Source organism: Sturnira hondurensis, unplaced genomic scaffold, assembly GCF_014824575.4.
Source record: "Sturnira hondurensis isolate 20B ecotype Veracruz unplaced genomic scaffold, ASM1482457v3 Scaffold0020288, whole genome shotgun sequence".
NCBI lineage: Eukaryota > Metazoa > Chordata > Mammalia > Chiroptera > Phyllostomidae > Sturnira > Sturnira hondurensis.
The window spans coordinates 668,614-688,092 of record NW_028092919.1 but is presented as its reverse complement, the minus strand read 5'-3'; the positions used below and the strand labels follow the sequence as shown (position 1 = coordinate 688,092).

The 19,479-nt window shown below is 57.0% G+C and overlaps 1 protein-coding gene across 50 annotated transcripts in view; it reads right to left on the bottom strand.

The window, feature by feature from the left end:
- Window positions 1–19,479, bottom strand: part of ANK2 (ankyrin 2) — a 292,783-nt gene that overhangs the window by 68,506 nt on the left and 204,798 nt on the right. For 47 of the 50 annotated variants that reach the window (XM_037029408.1, XM_037029411.1, XM_037029406.1 and 44 more), the window contains 7 exons: window positions 16,877–16,975; window positions 13,345–13,443; window positions 11,635–11,832; window positions 9,629–9,727; window positions 9,421–9,519; window positions 5,805–5,903; window positions 2,873–3,070 (listed from right to left, as the gene is read on the bottom strand). In XM_037029408.1, coding sequence (XP_036885303.1) covers window positions 2,873–3,070; window positions 5,805–5,903; window positions 9,421–9,519; window positions 9,629–9,727; window positions 11,635–11,832; window positions 13,345–13,443; window positions 16,877–16,975 — 891 coding nt within the window. The remainder of the gene's footprint in view (window positions 1–2,872; window positions 3,071–5,804; window positions 5,904–9,420; window positions 9,520–9,628; window positions 9,728–11,634; window positions 11,833–13,344; window positions 13,444–16,876; window positions 16,976–19,479) is intronic. The other 3 variants (XM_037029415.1, XM_037029417.1, XM_037029444.1) reach the window with 1 other exon arrangement.

Sequence of the window (19,479 nt, the reverse complement as noted above, 5' to 3'; positions counted from 1 at the left end):
CCCCTTGCCCCAGAAGGCCCACACTGCGGGAACTCCTCTTGGGAAAGGCGTCCACCCCGCTGGTGCTGGGCTGGGGGACACCAGACGTTTGGACACACCACTGTACAAAGGCTTTTTAAAGCCCTTTCTCTCCCTTATGCCTCTACACTCTGGTCAACGTCATGTGCCTGAAGCCGGTCTCTGCCCTTCGCATCGTGTCCTGGACTCAGACCTCAAGGACAGCCGGTCTGTGCCATCAGCCCCATCGTCCTGCCTGGGCCCCGTCCCCCTCGCTGTCCCAGCGCCGAGTGGAGAGGCAGCGGCACAGCCCACAGCACAGCGCCCAGGGCAGGCGGGCAGGCGAAGGTGCTGGGCCTGTGCCCCTCCTCCCAACCCAGCGTGTCCCCCTGAAACGGTCTCGTTGTCCCAGGGTCACCACACACTGCTCTCAACTAGGATGGTGTTTCCTGTTTGCTTCTTCCTGAGGATTTGGAGCTAACTCCTTGGAGGAGATGGAATCCTGCCTTTTCTGAGTGTGGGACAGATACAGGGAGCGAAACAGCTGCCTCACCAGAGGCACTCGGTGCAGGGGACGCTGGGGAGGAAGTTCTCTGAGACAAGCCATGTGGAAAAACGGCCTCCTCCTCCTCCTCCCCCTCAGGTCCTGGGGGATAGGGACCCAGCCGCTTATTCACTGGGAAACCATGTGACAAAACTGCATGGCGTCACCCTCCGGAGCCGCAGCGCGGGGTCTGGAAAGTGTCACCTGAGTCTCCATCTTCCTCTGTCCCCGTGTGACCTCAGCGGGACCTCACTTTCCCCCAGAATCTGTAGAAGCTCCTCTCCAGCCCCTCGCAGAGCCTGGCTGCCCCCCACCCCGTCTGTCCGACACTTTCTCCCACTAAACGGCCCTCAGGCACCGTCGCTTGAGGCCAAGTGTGAAACCCTGGAAGTCTCGGAGGACGAGGGGCTGGGCTTCACCCACCAGGGCTTCACCGGCCTCTACAGCCTGAACGCCACTCCTCTCCCCCTCCCTCTGGGGGACAGCCAGCCGCCCGGCTCTCATGGGTTATCACTATGACTGCTACTGTTACTACGTGTTCATTGCTTATTTTCCAATTTTTTAAAAACGGTTTTTAAAACACTCTCAACTCCTCAGACTGGAATAACTAGCAGTTTCCTCCACAGAGGCAGGTTCTGCAGACCCAGGCTGCCGTCTGAGCTGCGCTCCTCCCGCCCAGGGCTCAGGCCTTGCCTGCGAGCACCTCTGCCGGGTGCCGCCTGCGCCCACTCGCTCTGGGCGGACAGGAAACGTCTTTCTAATCGTCGGAAGCACTGTGGTGGTCTGTGGGCAGCGCGTGGCCTGCAAACCGTCCACCTGCGTTCCTTCACCTGCTGCTTCCTCCTCTTCGGCACTAATCCAAGTCCCTGTCTCACCAACCAGCTGAGTGTGTTCCTGTTTTCTTCCGAGGCACATCCAAAGGAGGGGTTTCAAACCAATTGTATCGGGGGGAGGAAAAACGACTCTGCCCAGCACAGAGTTGGAATGTAAGTAAAATTCATGCTGGTGCCTCTCCTCCCTGAGAGACAACGGCACCGAATAATAAGGGCGATTCTCTGGCCTGGGTGCATTTAGATGCTGATGACTACACGGGAGTGAGGCTGGGAACGGCTGGAACACAGAAATGATGTGGCAGCTGAGACCAGCACTGGGAGGCGCCAGACTATTGGGAACGGCCCTGCCTGGTTTCAGGAGCTGTAACCCCCCCACCCCCCCCCACCCCCCCGTGGCTAAGGCTGAGTGAGCAACCTTCGGACCATAAGCCACTAAGGAGACAAAGCTTAGCTCCCTGGCAAGAGCACCACTTCTGCTCCTTTTTCCATAACTGGCCCCCAGTGCTTGATCAGTTAGCCAATGACAGGTAAGATTCCCCAAGGGGGGAACAACCTAAGACAGGCACAATCACAGAGAGGCCCCAGGGAAGGACTTGGGGGACCATGGAGAAAAGGGGTGATGGGCCCTCACCCCTCAGCTTTGACATCGCCTGAGTTCGCATTCTGTCTGCGAGAGGTCTAATCTCTTGGCTGCGTTACTTCCCCTGCCTGACTTAAGCCTGAAACAATGACTGAGGGCAGAGCAGCCCTGTGCTGGAAAGGGCGGGTTCCCCAGGTGATCAGACCTGAAAAAGGATATGTAAAATCCTGTGAAACCCACTGTTTAGATGCTCTCATTTAAATGATAAGGGTTCAAGCAAGAAGTTTGTTCCTCTAAGTTTTATGGCTCTTTAGCTAGCTGACCCTGACTGAGAATAAGCCCTCATAGTTCTTTGAATGCTATCTATTGCCTGATCCTTACCTGTATTCTTGTGCAAATGAACCCAATAAAAGCCCCTTGAGCAGGGGGCTCTTGGTCCTTCTCCTTTGAGGGATCAGCCACCTTTCCTCCCCAAGCATGTCTTGGTAGACTTAGTCTCATCTGTGGTGGCTGGGGTGGAGGCGGGGCCTGCGGGCAGAGACCCCCACAGCAGATGCAGTGGGGGGGCATCCAAAGCCCCGAGAGACGCACGAGGCCCATCGAACGCAGCGCCTTGCCCTCCGGGCCTTGCTCACTCCCTGTACTCAGGGGCCCCCTTGTTCCTTTGGGACACAGCGTAGAGTTCGTGACAGGGAGGAAAGGGAGGGCGTCCCTACATCCCTCAGAGGAACAGAACCAAGCAGCCCGTCACAGAAACAACAGTGGCCTCCTGACATTCCTCAGACCTTGGGAAAACCAACCTCGGCGCTCCAAGAGAAAGACCTCACAGGCCTGAACGCCACCGCCTCTCTGGGCGGGGCCGTGGCCTAGCAGAAGGACCCACGCGGCCCCTCCTGTGGTCCTGGGGCTGCCCCTTACCTTGGTGGCCGAGGAGTGGGCGGCCCCTGCCTCCAGGAGGACAGCGGCCACGCCCACCTGGCCCTCGCGGGCGGAGATGTGCAGAGGTGTGTGCCCGCTGGCGGTGGCCGCGTCGGGGTGCGCCATGTGCTGCAGCAGCAGCTGCACGATCTCCGTCTTGCCCAGGCGCGAGGCGATGTGCAGGGGGGTCTGCTCCTCCTGCAACGCAGGCCAAGTCGCCCGTCAGTGCCGGCAGCCCTGCCGGGGCCCCTCCCCGCCCCCTGCGGCGCCGTTCATGCAGCTGGTGTTTTCTGGGAATCTCGAGGAACCCCAAAAGGAAAGGACCACTACTCTGGCCACAGCTTATTTTGTAGGTGGCCGCAGAGGGGCCTGCTGGGTTGCAAGTCCTCTTTAGATTTTGTAAAGCGTGTCTTCCCACCAGCTCGGCCATTGGTTCCCCGGGGGCCCCAGGGGCTGGGCTTCAGCCCTCACTTATGTTCCAACAGAAGCCAGCTCTGGGGTCTGAGTAAGAGCGAAGTCTAGTCCAGAAGCCCTGAGACCTAGACTCTCTCCTGCAGAGGCTGTCGCCGAGAGACCGAGCTCATTCTGGGAACCATGTCAAGAGGAAAAAACAAGGGATTGTGGGAAAACCTGGCTCTCTCTCCGCTCGGCGAGCCAAGGCTACAAAGGCTGGGCGTGCCTTCAAGGAGAGACTGTGGATAAAGATGACATTGTGGTTGAATTCTTATAAAGGTTCCAGAACACTGTGCAGAGCGTCTGGGACTTGCATCCTGAGGCAAACGGGAGCTCTGGCAAGAAGGAGGTCGGGCTGTCAGCCAAGCGCTTCCATGGGAAGGCCCGGAGGAGGCCACCAGCGGGAGAGCCCGCAGGACACATCTGAGGAGGCCCGGCAAGTCCCGGGACTCTGAAGTGTAGTCGGGAAAACAGTTTCAGTGCAAAGAGAACCAGACCAAACCGTGCTCTGGAAAAATATCGACCAGCTATGTGTGATCTCTGCTGTGAAGGGGTCCGTCATCACAGCTGGCTTGTGGACACCTCACAGTCACGGGGAGGAAGGACGTGCGGGGCAGCTTCCCACGCCAGGAGCAGACAGAGGAGGAATAACATCAGGGGAGACCCGGCCCTGCTGCCGCACCTTCGAGTCGTAAGAGGACTACGGGGGAGCCACAGGCGGACACCACACAGTGTGCGTGAACAGAACCGAACTCTGCAGAAAGCTGCCGGAGGCAGACTCCCTGTGTGGGGCACAGGGTAGCCCGCCCCCGAAACAGCCCTGGGAGGTCAGCATGAGATGAGGCCACTTTCAGGGAGAAGAGAGGTCAACAGGAACTAAACGAGTCTCCAGGACCGTCCACGCCACTCAGCTGTGGACACCGGATTTGAAATCAGGCCTTGGACTCTGAAGACACGTATCTGCCTGACCTTCTACCACAGGACACACGGTGGCCACCGGGGAAACCAGCAGGACAGGCAGGCAGGGAGCCAGCAGCACCTTGGGCAGCACAACCCTCCCACATGCAGAGCCATGGGCAGGGTGGGGGGGCACCCACTACAAAGAAGAGTCAGCAACAAAACCCACAAAACACAAGGGACCTGAGGACAGTGACTGTGGACACTCGGCTTCTGGGTCCCTGTCCCAGAGCAGAGCAGGGGGGCTGCGAGCGACAGCACCTCAGGACTGAGTGGGGGATGCTGAGCCTCGGCCCAGGGCTGGGAGGCACAGTGGGGTCGCCGGGGGCTTGGCTAAACGACCATCTGCCCCCCACCCCGTTCTCAGACCAGGCAGCAGGTGGTACTGGCCCTTAAAAACCTGTGGGATCAGCTGTCCTGCCCACTTCCTTCCACATTTGGTCCAGTCACGTCCGAAAGCAGAAGAGGGAAGAACGCACAGCTTTGGGGGCAAAGCCCTTCCTCCAGTGACCACAGCGAGAAGCCCCGGAGGTTTCGGGCTGCCCCTTCCTGTTCAGTTTTCGGCCCTCGATGAATGTACTCAAGCCAAGGCCTCAGAGAATGGGGAGTACAGGACAGTGTTCATGGGAAGAGCTTAAAGATGGGGAGGCTGACCACAGACGTCCCCCTCGTACAAGGGGTGATGATTCTACCGTGAGGCGCACTGACCAGGACCCAGCGCAGGTCGGAGGAGCTGGGCTCCACGTTACCATGCAGGGCACCATCTCCCAAAGTTAGGGGCATGTGCTGAGCCAGAACCCTTCACCACAAGACCAAAAGATTCGAAGATCTGATACATCTTTCTGTCAGTGGTTCAACCTCAACCGGACTCCCAGGGGCCACACAAATGGGCAGCTGAGCAAGTCGCAGGAAACTGAGTTTCAGGCGAGTCTAAGCCCAGGGGCTCAGGGTGCTCAGTCCCCAGAGTGAATGCCAGGCACCCCACTGCACCCATAGAACATGGCACCTTGAGCAAGCGCTCGCAACGGGGCGGGGGCGCCTCTCGGTGCACCCACAGAGGACCCTGGACACAGAGGGCCCATCCTGGGTGGGGATGGGGGGTGGCACACTGGCCAAGGGACATGGGCACCTGCAGCCCTGCACCGAGCCCGTCTGGCAAAGTGTGGCTCCCTTTCTGACTGGCCGCCCTGGGAGACACTGAGTGGCAGAGCAGTGGTATGAGGTCAGGAGGGTGTTTCAGAGGAGCACGCGTGTGGGTGCGTGTGCTGGGAGCCGCGGGCCAGGGCAAGCAGGCAAGTGTTCATTTTCCTGCCCAACACCCCCACACCCTTCGTCCGGGAACAGCCCTCCTCCTGTGGGGAGTGGACAGCCCCCTGCGTGGGGCTCCAGTGTTTCTGAAATCGGGGCGCACTTCCCACTGCATGTACTCCCCGCACGCTTCCTTTTTGTCTGGGAAGCGGTTTCTGGCAGGGGCCCCCCCCCACACACCCCTGGGGCCGCGGGGCCCGGACGCAGCACCTACCCGGGCTCTGGCGTCCACCAGGGCGCCGTTCCGAAGCAAGCACCGCACGACCTCCACCTGCCCCGCCCGGGCCGCCATGTGCAGGGCCGTCTCACCGCGCTGCCGGAGACAAAGAGTGTGGAGGCGTCAGTGGGCCCTTGCTGGGGAGGCAAGTCCAACAGGCCCCCTCGGGGATTCAGCCACACGCCCGAAGGTCTAGGGATCTGTGCACCGTCATTCCTTTACCATTTAGTCTATAAAACGCGGTTGTGTCTTCTCCACCTTCCTAAAAATAAGGCAAACTTACTTCATCCTGTTCAGCCCACGACAGAGCAACGGACTACCTAAACATCCAGCACCCCTGCGGCCGCCCAAAGAACTGAGATTACATTTGGTGGCAGGAACCTGACCTTTACGCTTCAACCTCAAACCCGCCACTGTCCCACTCAGCGACGTGACTGCAGTTCGGTGGCATTTCAGTGAGGAAGTCCAGACGCCGAAGATCAAGTCCACACCTCCCAAAGGTCACGCCCTCTGCACCAGACTTAAGTCACTCCCTTCCAGAATGCAAAACGGATTTCTGAGACAAGCCACTGCTTTGCCTCTGACCTGCCTTTGTGGTTAGCGACAGGCAGGGGCTGTTTGTGCGAGCTCTGACCTGCCCAGGAGGTCCCCGACTTCTAATTACGGAGCGTATTTCATTACAGACGTTATTCAGAAAACTGCTGGAGGAGAGGAGAGCGGCCGTGCGTGGAACCGTCCGCCGGGGCGGGCGCTCGGGGTGCCGGGCCCGCACCCAGCTCTGAGCCCGCCAACCGCCACGCTGACAGGGTGGGAGTTTGGACATTAGAGGGTTTTCTCACTGGGAAGCCTGTTGATTACTGAGTCTCAACACAGGGTTTGCCTCTTTTTAGTCAGCGTATTTTAAAGGCACGTGGAGCTCTCGACAAGGCGGAGGTTCATTCATTCGGACAATTTTTCGGTTATGAAAGATGCGATTCTGGACTGGAAGTGAGTGCTGTTAGTCCCAACCGTCCTGGAAAGCAAGTCAGGCGGCCGGCTCCGGGTGCGAGAGCCTGGTCTCGAAGTCGGCTGCAGCGAACCCCCGACAAGTCCCAGGGAACGACGTCCCAGGGAACGACGTCCCCTCGTCTCTCGCACAGGAAACCCTTAAACCTGGAAGATCCAGGGCGAACTCTCGGGGTTACTCCCAGTATTCGAGGCTCCATGCCTCACAGTTATGAGAGATTCATTTCAAGTGAATTCGCTTTGAAAGCACTGAACTGAATGTTCGTCTGCTCTTTTTCCTTTGGTTTACGATTCATTTACCCTCCCATGTCCTCTTTTTCTGATGACATATTTAGACTTGTTTAAAGAAAATGTCCCAGAGTAAACCGTCTTATGAAATGGCACATCTTTGGAAAAGCAGCATTTGCCTTCAGGCCTGGGATGCGCAACGAGACTGTCCTCGGGATGACCCAGCCCCAAGCGCTGTCCCCTGCCTCTGAGAGCCCGTCCCCAAACAGATGAGGCTAAGATCTTCTAAACATATTTCTACACACACACACACACACACACACACACACACAGAAACCTCAAATCTTTACTCTATTTCCAGGTCTTATGAAAGCATAGCGATTTTACTACTTTTGGTAGAAATAAAGACAAAAATTAATTTCCTAACATGTCAAAGAGGCCTCAGGAGTCAATAAGGGGTTTTCAAAATGCAACATGTTTCCAATATTAGTGTCACAATTTCCAAGACTTTTATTTTATACTTAAATAAGTTATCTTTGTGGTGTTTACACATTTGAAACTAATGGTTATATATAAAGCCTAATGTAAAGTGTTGAATGTCATATTCAAAGATAATTTCTAGGCGCACGGTCTCCCCCTTCTCAGAATGGTCTCTTCTGATTCTTACTTAACGACTTTGGGGCAACTGACTCCTACAGCAATGTTCCCTCGCCTTTTCATATCGTGTTGCCCTTGTTTTTACCTAAGTGTAAACAAGATAATGAAGGCAGCCATGGGTAGTTTTAATCAATAACTTCCTCTGACTCAACTCCGCTGCTTTCTTTACCTTGAGTAAGTTAACTGTGAGGCTCGGGGAACATCTCCCCCCCTCAACCCGATGTGACGTGTGAACCTGGCCGGGCCCAGGGACTGGCCACGAGACGGGCACTCGCTAAGGGGTCTGGACGGCCCACAGGGGTGGCCTCCGCTCCCACGGGTGAGCGACTGTGTGAGGCAGCCAGCAGGGCGTTTGTGAGGTTCTGGAAAGGCCTGTGGCTGAGTGGCAGGGCAGTGGGGGTGCCTCCCACGACCGTGAATTCCGAGACAAACGGCTGGCGAGAGAAGGGAGAGCCCAGACCCAAAGCAGCTACCGGGTCTGGCGCCCCTTTCGGTGTTAGAACGGACTGTGGGCAGCTGCAGGACTCCGCCTGGCTGTGCCCATCAGAAGTGCTGAAGCCAGATAGATGTCACTGCAACCGAAATAAATGCCACGTGGTTTCAGATGGCACACGGGGCTCCAGGCGGGTTGGCGGCGGCCGACTCGCGCCGCAAGCAGACGGGGCCATGTGGAGCTTAGCCTGCAGTTGGACGCCCCCGTCCGGGCCCTGCAGGCCCCAGACGGCAGGAGGGAGCTGAGTCCCTCCAAATGCAGGGCAGTCCATAAACGTGGACTTTACGTTCCCATTTTTGATCAGTTTGTGCTCCGACTGTCCATCACATGGAGAGAGAGAATTACATAATATTTAAAATCAAATAAGCTAGTCCACGCGGGTTTTGTCCATGCGTCAGACGGCAGCCCGGAAACTGTGTAAGAGGCCAAGGCAGGGGCGGGAGAGCAGAGGGGGAAGAAGAGGCAGCCCGGTCTGCCCCCTCGGGGGGAGACGGCCCTGGGCAGCAGCGCCGGGGGTCAGTCGCTGAGCCTCATTGTGCTGACGGCCTCTGATGTTTTCGGGGAGAGCTCTTTCTGTGGCCTGTGCGATACCCTCACCACTCAACAGTGGTGTCCTGGGGGTGCAGGGAGGAGGAGCACTGGGTCGTTGGACAGTGTCACGGAGCAGACAGACAGACTCCAAGATGAGGACAGCAACCCAACAGAGCAGGAGGTGAAGCCCCGTCACGACAGGGTGGAGCGTTCCAGCACTGGTGCCACCACCAGCAGGAGGAAGGCTGTCATCGGGCGGGCAGCACCCCCCCAGGTGGGGGAGCTTGGGGCAGAGCTGCCTCAGGTGAGAGGAGACACCCCTCTCCGTCAAGACCAGATCAGGACGGAGCACCCGGTGGGGCAGCACGGGGAAGCCCCAGGTCACTGCAGTGGGGAGGGCCTGCCCTTGAGTGGAGCCTCGTGCCGGTCTGTGGCTGCGTCGCCAACCGCCCTGGCGGACTGTGGTCCTGACCTGACACTCCCTCCGAGACCACGCTCAGCCCTCGGGGGCGCCCGGGCCCCGCGCCCGTGGCACTGATGTGGCGAGGCGCCCGCCCCGCAGCCTCCAGACTGCAGGTCCCCCCCCAGGGCCTCAGTGGGGTCCGCAGTCACTGGGCACCAGGGCCCTGGCTCTCTCCACACGCGCGCGCAAGCACAGACAGACAGACAGATGGAAGCCCGGCGCACAGCCGTACTCACAACGTTAGTGACATCGGGACAGGCGCCGTTCTGAAGCAGCAGCAGCACAATGTTCAGGTGGCCCATGAAGGCCGCCACGTGAACAGGCGTGAGGCCGGACTGCGGACAGAGCACACGCTGTACCCCTCGCGCCCGGCCACGGGCGCAGGGCAGGCGGGTGCGCGGGGGGCAGCGCGCGGTGTCAGTGACAGGCGGGGACAGTGTCTACCTCTGTCACAGCCTGGATGGAAGCCCCATATTTCACCAGCAGCTCCATGACTTTGATGCGGTTTTTCTTGCAGGCAATGTGCAGGGGGGTAAAGCCGTTCTGTGCAAAAGACAACTGGGTTAGTCGAGACAGGCCCACGACCCTCCACTACCACGCCTCGCTGGGCCCTCACGGCCGCTCCTGCAGCGAGCCCCGGGCTCGCTTGCCTGCGTGGAGGGCTGCTGTGTGGTGACGGAGAAAAGAACGCGCACCTCGGCACAGGCCTCGTTTCAGGGCGGGGACCCAGGGCAGTGAGGCCGGGGGCGGTGGGACCGGAAGGGTCAGGCTGCACCGCAGACACGCACGCACTTTTTGACCCAAGGCCGCCCCTCAGGGTGCAGACACTGGTCGTCCGCTCCCTGCAAGTCGGAGGGCATGGCGGCCTCCAGAACCAGCGTGTCGGCTTTGTGCCCATCTTCAGGGAGCACATGCACAAATCAGCACGATCACGGTGTGTGTCGACAGTTCTTTATGTCCTAACGTCATATTAAGAATTTTATAGGAAGCCACATATTAGCGGAAATCATTATGTTCACATTTCATTTCTTGAAGTTATGTTTCTATATTTAGAAGGATTTATAAGGTATGGCTGTAAAATACATTTCATGGAGAAATTATTATTAAGTGTGTGAATATCTAAAAGAAGTACGGAGAATTTCCGGGTCGTTGGGAGGAGAGACCTCTCCAGGGCAGAGGAAAGTGGAGACGCCCAAGGCACGTGCGCACTCCTCAGACTCAGCTGAGGTGTGGGCACAGGGGAAGGGCACGCAGAGGTCCGTGACCCAGCCCCGTGCCCAACCCCACCTGGTGTGTTGGGGTTCTGCGTTTTTTCCTTGAACTCCTGTGTGTGGAGTGGTTGGTGACAATGGGGACCGGTCACCGCCTAGTACTTTTCCAGACCTGTGGTTCCTAGGAACACGCGGGCCTCAACCTGATGGCCACCTCCTCGCAGTGTCTGTTAGGTCCCTTCCTGCTCCTGAGCTGCGGGAAAGCCACAGACAGGGAGGCACGTGTGACGTGGCTCCTGCGAGCGTGCCAGTGACTCGGCCGCAACATCACACGAGCTTGCCGACCTCTCTCGGACCGGGAGCGAGTTCTTTCCTCCTGGTGAGGGAGCGAGTGCGCTCCCGCTATTTCTCCTAACCCTAAAAGTGCACCTGCTTCCCGGGCACGAGGCATACACCGATTCAGACGGAAAACTCGGAAAGCTTCTAAACAGAAGCGTCACTTACTACTTGATCTTCAGTGACAGCCCACCTTCCTAAGCACTGACTGAAGACTGATGTGAGTGACGTTAACTGTGTAAACGTGGAGGGGAAAGGGTTTGCTTTTAGCGGGAGAACAGACACGAGGCATGCATTAGTGCAGGCCCTCCTGCCCGGGGCAGCGGTTAGAGGAGAGGGAGCGCGGAGACTCGGGCAGCGTTAGGCCAGGACACACAGGCTGCAGAACGGCCGACTCCAGACGGTTTGCACCCAACGGCCCCTGGAGTGACGGGCACTGAGCTCCATGCTCTGGACCCGGGCGGGGCCAGCAGCCCCGCAAGGGAGCCCACAAGCGAGTTCTCCTCAGGCTCACATCCTCCACTGCCTGACACCTCACCTCCTTCTTTTCCAAAAGGGGAAGAAAAAAGTCCAGCTTTCTCCCGTGCGCACTCTGACCTTACAGAGAACTGTCCGAGCTCATCTTGTGGAGAAGCCCCCACTTGTCAGTTCCAACTTTCCATTTCAAATTGTCAGCCCCCCACCACCCCCCGCAGTTTCCCATCTACTGCAACTCGCGAATCGTGGGGATGCCGCCTCGGTGGCCATGCCATCTGTCAGTGCCCCAGGTCACTCCACAGCGACCGAAGGCAGGTGCAGGCAGGCACCTGGGCGGGGACACCACCTGCGTGTGCAGCACTGCGGGGCTGAGAGGCCCACCTGCCCACCCCACCACACCCGCTGTGTGGCCGGGGCCAGCGTTACCAGGGCTCGGGCGTTGGGATTGGCTCTCTTGTCCAGGAGGAGCTTGGTGACACGGTAGTGGCCACAGTGCGCGGCGACGTGCAGGGCCGTCAGGTAGTCCAGCGTGACGTCATCCACAGGTGCCTTGTGCTGCAGCAGGTGCTTGACGCAGTCCACGTGGTCCCCCTGCGCGGCCATGTGGAGCGGGGACAGCCCGTTCTGCACGTGAAAACAAACCAGATCACATCTCACTTCAGGCCTCACAGCCGGGCTCCGAAACCCAGCCAGTTAGCCAGTTAGGTGATGTGTGAATGCGTGAATGAACAAATGGACGGGCGAATAAGCGAATGTGCCATGAACAAATGAATATGTGTGTGAGTGAATGAATGACCGACCGAGTGAATGACCAGGTAAATGTTCACACAGCTGCACACACTTTCTGTGGGATGTAGACACAGGAATGACATTTGATTTCCCAAGGAGGCCATCTTGGTGACCCACGGTGTCCATGGGCGATGTAACAACTACAGGCACCTCCATGGGTGAGACTGCATCATAGTTCATGGGATGGTGCTGTCTGTCTGTCTGTCCTCAATTTGCTACAGGCTTTCTAGTGGTCATGACGTGGCTGGTCTGACACTGTGTTACTCCCACTTATATTCCAATCTGTGCTCCACAAACAGACCCCAATTATCTCTACATCACCCTGGACTGCATTTCAAAGACAGGTCTGTGCAACCCGCACAGTGTGGGTGTGGGAGTGGAAAGAATGGCGACGGGTTCCCCTCGGTGCCTGATGGGGGGGGGGGCTGTCGTGGCTGGGGCATATCTTTCCAGGCAAAGTTTGTTCCACACCGACGGCAGGTGTGTGGCTGGCTGGCCTGCGCGCCGAATGGTTCTGATTACACCTTCAATCAACATACAGCATGTACTGAAAAACATCTACCTGTGTTGGCTGCCTTGTTTCCATCGCCCACCCTGGTAACAGCACTGATCGACCCCAGCCCTGATTGGGGGTGGGGGTGGGGAATAGGGAGAAGATGTGAGAAATGTCCTCTGTCTGATTTTTGCTGGTTAGGACCCAGCACTGTTGTGCACCCCATCAAACTGCCGTGCGCTGTTCCCCGTGTGCCTCCGACGGGGTTTGGTGACCGGGAGCTGCACTGCCGTGAACCTCGTAACACACATCTGATCATGCAATCCTCTTGCTGGGTTTCTCCATCAGGTCCCGTGGTGCCACATTGAGGGACGAGACCAGGGCTCTGACTGTGCTCAGCCACAGAGAACGGTGCCTGCCACTCGCCCTGGGCAGACGGCAGTGCAAACTCAGGCCGCCCCATCCCCCTCACCACGGCTTCCACAAGAGCCATCGATCGTGTGGTGCTGACTGTGTTGTGTTAATGGATGACTTTATGGGCGATTTATAGCTGTCTTGGAGCCTCTTAAAAATGTACACGCCTATAAGGTCAGACAGGATCACTGACACACGGCACTCTCATCTCCTCACGACACGATATTCGCATTTCTTTCTGCAGTGCAACTAGCAGGTGAGAGAGAGAGAACGCGGAGGCACACCTTCAATAAGTCCCGCTGCCTGTGTTTGCTAATGTTAAGTCGTGCAGAAGTTTGACATGCGTGCCTCCCTCCGGGCACACAGAGGCTGAGTGACCAGGAAACCGCTGACGCTCCTTGTCAGGAGGGTCAGGTGACGCGGCGACCCCAGGGCCTCACCTTGGTCCTGGCCAGCAGGGGCGCGCCTCGCTCCAGCAGCAGCTCCACCACCGGGTCGTGTCCGCTCCGGGCCGCGCAGTGCAGCGGCGTCAGCCCGTCCTGCCGAAGAGCCAGGGTTAGGGCTCGGGTCACAGACCTTGAACGCGAGGTCCCACCCACGGACACCCCAAGGAGAGCATGTCCTGGCAACTCGACAGACGGGCACGAGGACTGCTCTCGGCTCAGTGACAGAGAAGGAGAAAGAGAAAGGAAACGAGACGGACAGGACAGCGAGCAGGACAGAGCGTGGACAGGCACAAGCCGGCTCTCGCGGGGCACGGGCTGTTGGACTCGGAAGTCCTGCTTGCTTGGGACCAACCGAGAGATTATATTGCTGTACTGCTCTCATTTTGGCTGACCTAACGGAACTTCTACCTAAACATTCTTCTTTACTTAATGTTGTCCACCTAGGCACACTCCCAAATCGTCACTACTTCCATACGTTTTCCTAAAACGCCACCTGAAACACTTGGAGGGGAAGGGTCCTTTTTTCAAATTCTGGAAAACCCTTTAGATGGCTTCCACACACACTCTCTCACCTACAAACGACACAGTCATTTCTCAGAGGTGACGCCTATTCCCGGTCAGCAGCATTAAAACAGCATCGGACACAGCTGGGCACAGCCATGTCCAGTGCTGTTCACAGAGCTTCCGGCTGCTTCTCGGGCAGCTCCGGGCTTGAGAGCGACCCAAACACCCTCTGTCTTTGGGTTTTGTGTCTCTTTGGGGTGACATGGCCAAGAAGCAGAGCATGTGGGGAACATGAAATGAAATGAAAGAACAGTGGGCAAAAAATGAGAGAGGACATGAAATCCTGAGTAACACACAGTAAGTGGTGATTTCAGGCTTCGGAAAAAAATAGCGTCTCAGGCCCTGGCTGGCATAGCTCAGTGGATTGAACGCGGGCCTGCGAACCACACGATCGCGGTTCCATTCCCAGTCAGGGCACATGCCTGGGTTGCAGGCCAGTTCCCGGCAGGGGACTCATGAGAGGCAACCATACATTGATACTTCTCTCCTTCTCTCCTTCCCTTCCCCTCTAAAGATAAATAAATAAAATCTTTTAAAAAATAGTGTCTCAGAGGCAGATAGGCCGAGAAGATGGGTCGCAGTCGAGGGGGTGGGGGGCCCTGGGTAGTGGGGGACCTTGGGAGCCCTCACTCACCCAGCACCCCACGGGCCGGATCCCAGGCTTCACCTCCCTCCTGATAAGCGAGCCTCGTCTACCCCCTTCCCGATCCCTCACCCCGGGGGCTCTGGGCTGGACTTCCAGCTGCCCCTGCAGGTCTGGGCTCCGCCCTCCTCCACGATGCTGCATGGCCCACACAGGTCTCTCTGGTTGGCACTGGCAGACTCCCTGTGCTCTGGCTTCAGGCCGCCTTGGGCCACACACAGGTGGCGTCTTGTTGTGTTGCAGGAAGGGACTTGCTGAGGGTCTCCTTAAGTCTGGCTGTGTCTCTTTACCCAAAGCAGCTGCTGCCCCATCTCCCCTTGAGTTCAGGCCTGGATGCCAACTGCCCGGCCAGGACCACCCCAGGGGACACGCCCCATCTCCGTGCCTTCCCCACGGCCTGCCCAAAAAGGGGGAACAGGCCCTTTAATAATTTCTGCAAATTACCAAATTCTAGGGCCGTTGGTAATCAAGCCAGAACCTTGACTGGTAATGATTCCTTGCTTTGCTAAGTGTATTTGGCTGATTTCAGGACCCTGAAGGACCCAACACGAGCCTCCCAGTGTGGGCATGTGGGCATTAGCGAGGAAAGGCTGTCTCTCCAGAAAGAAACGCCTGGTGCTGCAGTGCAGAGGCCAAGCCATTGTAAAGTTTGCCGGGGAGGGGCCTGCAGCAGGAAGTGTGGGCAACGCGGTTCAAACGCGTGTGTTTTACCCTAGGAACGGCTCTGTGCTGGGGTGCAAGGTGTGGTTGTCCAGGGACCCCACACCGGTCGGATTTTCCGCACACGCTCCGCACACATCCCCGCACTGGCCCCGGTGGGGCTGCGCTGAGACCCAGAGCGTGAGGGACTGAGCGCCCAGAACGGAGGTTCCGGGCGGCCGTGCCACTTGCGGGCCGGGGCAGGGGGAGGCGCAGGGCCACCGCCGTGCCTCTGGGGGGTCAGCCGTGACGTACAGAATGGGGGTGACTTTCCTACCCTGTGTCACTCACAGCCTGTTTGAAACCGGAAGGGGCACTGCCATAGGCCTTTTTAGAGAAGGTGTTGTTTTCTACAAATAACGTGAAATATTCGTCATGTGACGGTACCGAAACAGCCTCAGAGGAATGAGAGGGAATGAGGAGCGCGCCTGATCACCCAAACACACTGAGGACATTAGGGTTTGGGTGGCTCTAGACCCCCGACTTTTCCGACGCGGTTTCCCGCTCTGCGAAGGGCTGGGAGTCACGCTGACGCCAATCGGCCAACGTGCTCCGTCTGAGCCGCCCGGGGTGTTTTCCCCAGAGTACAGTGACTCATCCCCCGAAATCCTCGTCCAGGTTTCACGTTCAAGGACTGTTTTTACTTAAATTCTTCTTTAAATTAAATTCTTGAGCCTGTGTTTGAAAGTCTTGTCTCCCCCCCACAGTCCCTTTCCCCTGTTTGTTTCCCTCACGAGAATCAGTTCGGATGACACCATGACACCGACGGTTCTGAGAAGGGAAGACTGGCCGACGAGAGCGGACGGGGCGACCCGGCCAGCACCGCACGCCGGCTTCCCCACCCTTCCTCTCCGTCCTTCTGCTACGACCTCCTCCCAGGCCTGCGGATTCGAGTTTGCTCGTGATGAAGCTGCTCCGGGACCCATGTCTCCCTTCGGTGTCTCACTGCTCAAAGGGAGACCTCACGCTTTCTCAGTCAGAAAACAAGGCGAACCTCCCAAGTGGTTCTCCATGAGACACGGCTGCATTTGCAGAGCGAGGGCTGCACAGGGCGCAGCACGTCACGGCCCTGAGACGGCTGGTGGCTGTCACTACTGCAGTTTCTAAGGTGACCCCTTTTTCTGATGGACCGATTTTCATTCACCCTCCTTTAACGTTTTTGTATTCTTTTACTGTTTGCATTGAAATATGCGTTTTGATATTTTAACCACAAACCTCAGGTAGAATAGCTCCACATTTAAATAATAAATAAGTTTAAAAATAAAAACAAATGATGCCTTAATAAAGTCTGAATGTTTAACAGCATCATTTCTATCTAGCTATAAGAGTTGCTGTTTTAACATTAAAATGAGGTTTCAGACGGAGGAAGCCAGGGCTCGGCCTCCCCGCATGCGCACCGGACAGAGTCGGTGCAGAACCCTCTGCTCTTCTGGGCCCTTGTGAGAAAAAACTGATTCCACTTTGCCAAGTGAAGCCTTAACTAGGGTCTGAGGTTTGAATAAAATCTAAGGCAACCGTTTCCCCGAGGACACACGTTTCCGCAGGCTCAGGGCCGGCCCTTCAGGGGACGCAGAGAGGACGCAGAGGTCCGGACGCGGAGGCGAAGGTGCGCACGCTCACCCTGGTTTTGGCATCGATCTGACCCCCGCGGTCCAGCAGGAGCTTCACCATGTTCGTGTTTCCCCTCTTGGAGGCCACATGCAGAGGCGTGATCCCATTCTACAGGGAGAGGAGAGGCAAGAGCAGGGGCGTGAGGGCACGGAGGGCACGCACACAGGGCGTGGGGCCGGGGGAGGTGGCCTGGGGGTAACCGGGCCCAAGGCCCCTGCGATTCAGTGCTTCCGTCTGTAAGGAGCAGAAAGCACTCGAACCACGAAGCACCGCAGTTAGAGCATAAAATGGAACGAAGCTGCAGAACTCAGTTGCTGCCACATAGGCACTGGGCACGCGCCTGTGGCACAGAAAGAAAATTTCAGGGTCCTCCTGGAATGGAGCCAAGGCCCCAAGCCCGTCCTTCTTTCTCCAACACCCACAAGCACAGAGAACTGGGGGCCTTAGAGCTGCCTGAGCTCAGAGGTAGGTGCAAGTATACTGCCAATACCCAGGGGAGAGCGACTTTCATGGCCACCTTCAGAGAGATTCGGTTTGAGAGTAACCCAGCAGTCTCAGGGCAGGAGACGTCCAAGGGCGAAAACACCGTACATGTGAGTCATGGCTATTTTATTGGCTATCCTACAGCCTCATTATGGTGAGGGTATATATACCTGATCCCTCATGTCACAATGTTGCAAATGTTCAACTATCTCATTTACTTATTTATGTCATGTATGTGTGTGCCCTGTGCCTGCCACCAAATCACCCTGACTGTGGGCGGCCCCGTGAACGGGTGACGTGCCCAGAGTCCTGTCCTCACAGCCCCACTCAGCCCAGGAGACTCAGCCTGTGGCTTCTTTCAGAGTGAGTCCTTCGCATGCGGGGTCTCCTCTCTCCCTGCCGTTCTGTCCCCAGAATCACTGTCTTCCCCGAAGAGCCTCGCCTGCTCACGAGGTGCCAGCAGGACAGCTACAGTCTGTCATCTGCCCCAGTGACATTTCAGGCTTATTTGTCTGGGACCCACTGGTTTATTTTTGGGGAGGTCCCGGGTTTCCAACACCCTATTGCAAATGAATCTGTGTTTCCCATCAGCCTTCTTCACTGTCTGACTCTCACATCTGCACGAAGTAACTGGGAAGTGGAGGGGTGGGCAGTCCCAGCCTTGGTCTCTAAGGACACGTCTGAGCTCCTGGTGACCTCTCCTGCTTTCCTCACTGCTGCCCTCCCGAGTCTCAGCCTGCTCCTGACACCTTGGCAGACGTCTGCACTTGAACTGAGGACTGAACCAAGGTCAGCACAGGTTTTAACAGTGTTGGCATCCTCGTTGTCTGTGTTGAAGTTGTGCGTTTCTTCTGCAGCCATGATTTCTGTCTTCCTGGGGGTCAGACACAGTCCTGCTTTGTCCTGGTCAGAAGTCGTTTCAATCCTGGCTCCTTTCTGCCAGGGAGGCGGGGTCACCGGCAGAGCTGAAGTGACTGGTATTTCTTCCACCCGTATTTCCTTCTCCCTCTGTCCACCATCTAGAGTTCGCGTTCCTTTTTACGTACAGCATTGTCTATCCATGTTCTCCCTAATAATATTTCCAGTTTCAGTCCACGGTTGTTCTGGTTCTTGGTCAATCACATGTATTTGAGCAAATCTGCAAGTCGCTGGCTTTGTAAAGCCCACAGACTGGTCTGCTAGGTGTCACAGCCCTTGTCCAAGTTTCCTGACACTGGATCCTGCTGCATTTCCTACCACTGTGTCCCAGTCTCGTGTAACTACCGGTGCGTCTTGTGCTGTTGGTCTCGGATGCTTGCATAAAGCCTTCCCCTTCCTCTTCCTCAGCCTCTGGAGTTGGAGCGCAGACAGACGGCAGTTGTGTTAGCTGGTTTCCCTGGAAGTCTGACAATACTGCTGGTGGACCTCGCACTGCAGCCCCCAACTGCAGGAGCTGTGTCTTGCCTCTGCATCAAAGCCACCCCATGTCCTCTGAGCCTGTCGTCTCCCGGACAGAAACGTTCCGCTGTGGTCACCCTGGCACCACCACAGGGAGGGGGTCCACTTCCCCTCCTACAGCCCTAGCTCACCTCCGTCCTCGCTCCGTGTTCTGGCTGCACGTTCCGGGGGCAGCGAGCTCTCCTGCCGTTGTGCCCGGGCCCCTCCACGCCCCTCCTTGTTTCACTGAGTTGCCCAGCCATCACTCAGGGAGTCTTTCCAACGTAGAACACAGCGTGGCCTCTTTGACGTGTTTCAGTGAGACTCCATATAAGCGAATTCTCATTCATTAAAAAAAATTCTCTGTCAAACTGCGTACCCGACGGCCATCATGGAGACTTTGGACAAATGTCCCGACACGTTTAATACAAACGGTTGAACAGTTCGAGTATCTACTGACTTGAAGCTGCTCATTCATGAGTCACGGTGTGACTGTTACATCTAACTGCTCGCACCGATGTCTCGATTAAGATCCTCCTTAACTGTTGCAGATAATTTGTGCACGTGTGAATACATGTTTTTGTGTGAATACATGATTTGTGTGTGTGAATACATGATGTGTGTGCGTGTGTGAACTCCCACATTCTCGCTGCTCACGTGTTGGGCTGTGACCTCGTCCTGCGAGTCGCCTAAAGAAATGAAGACCCCACCTG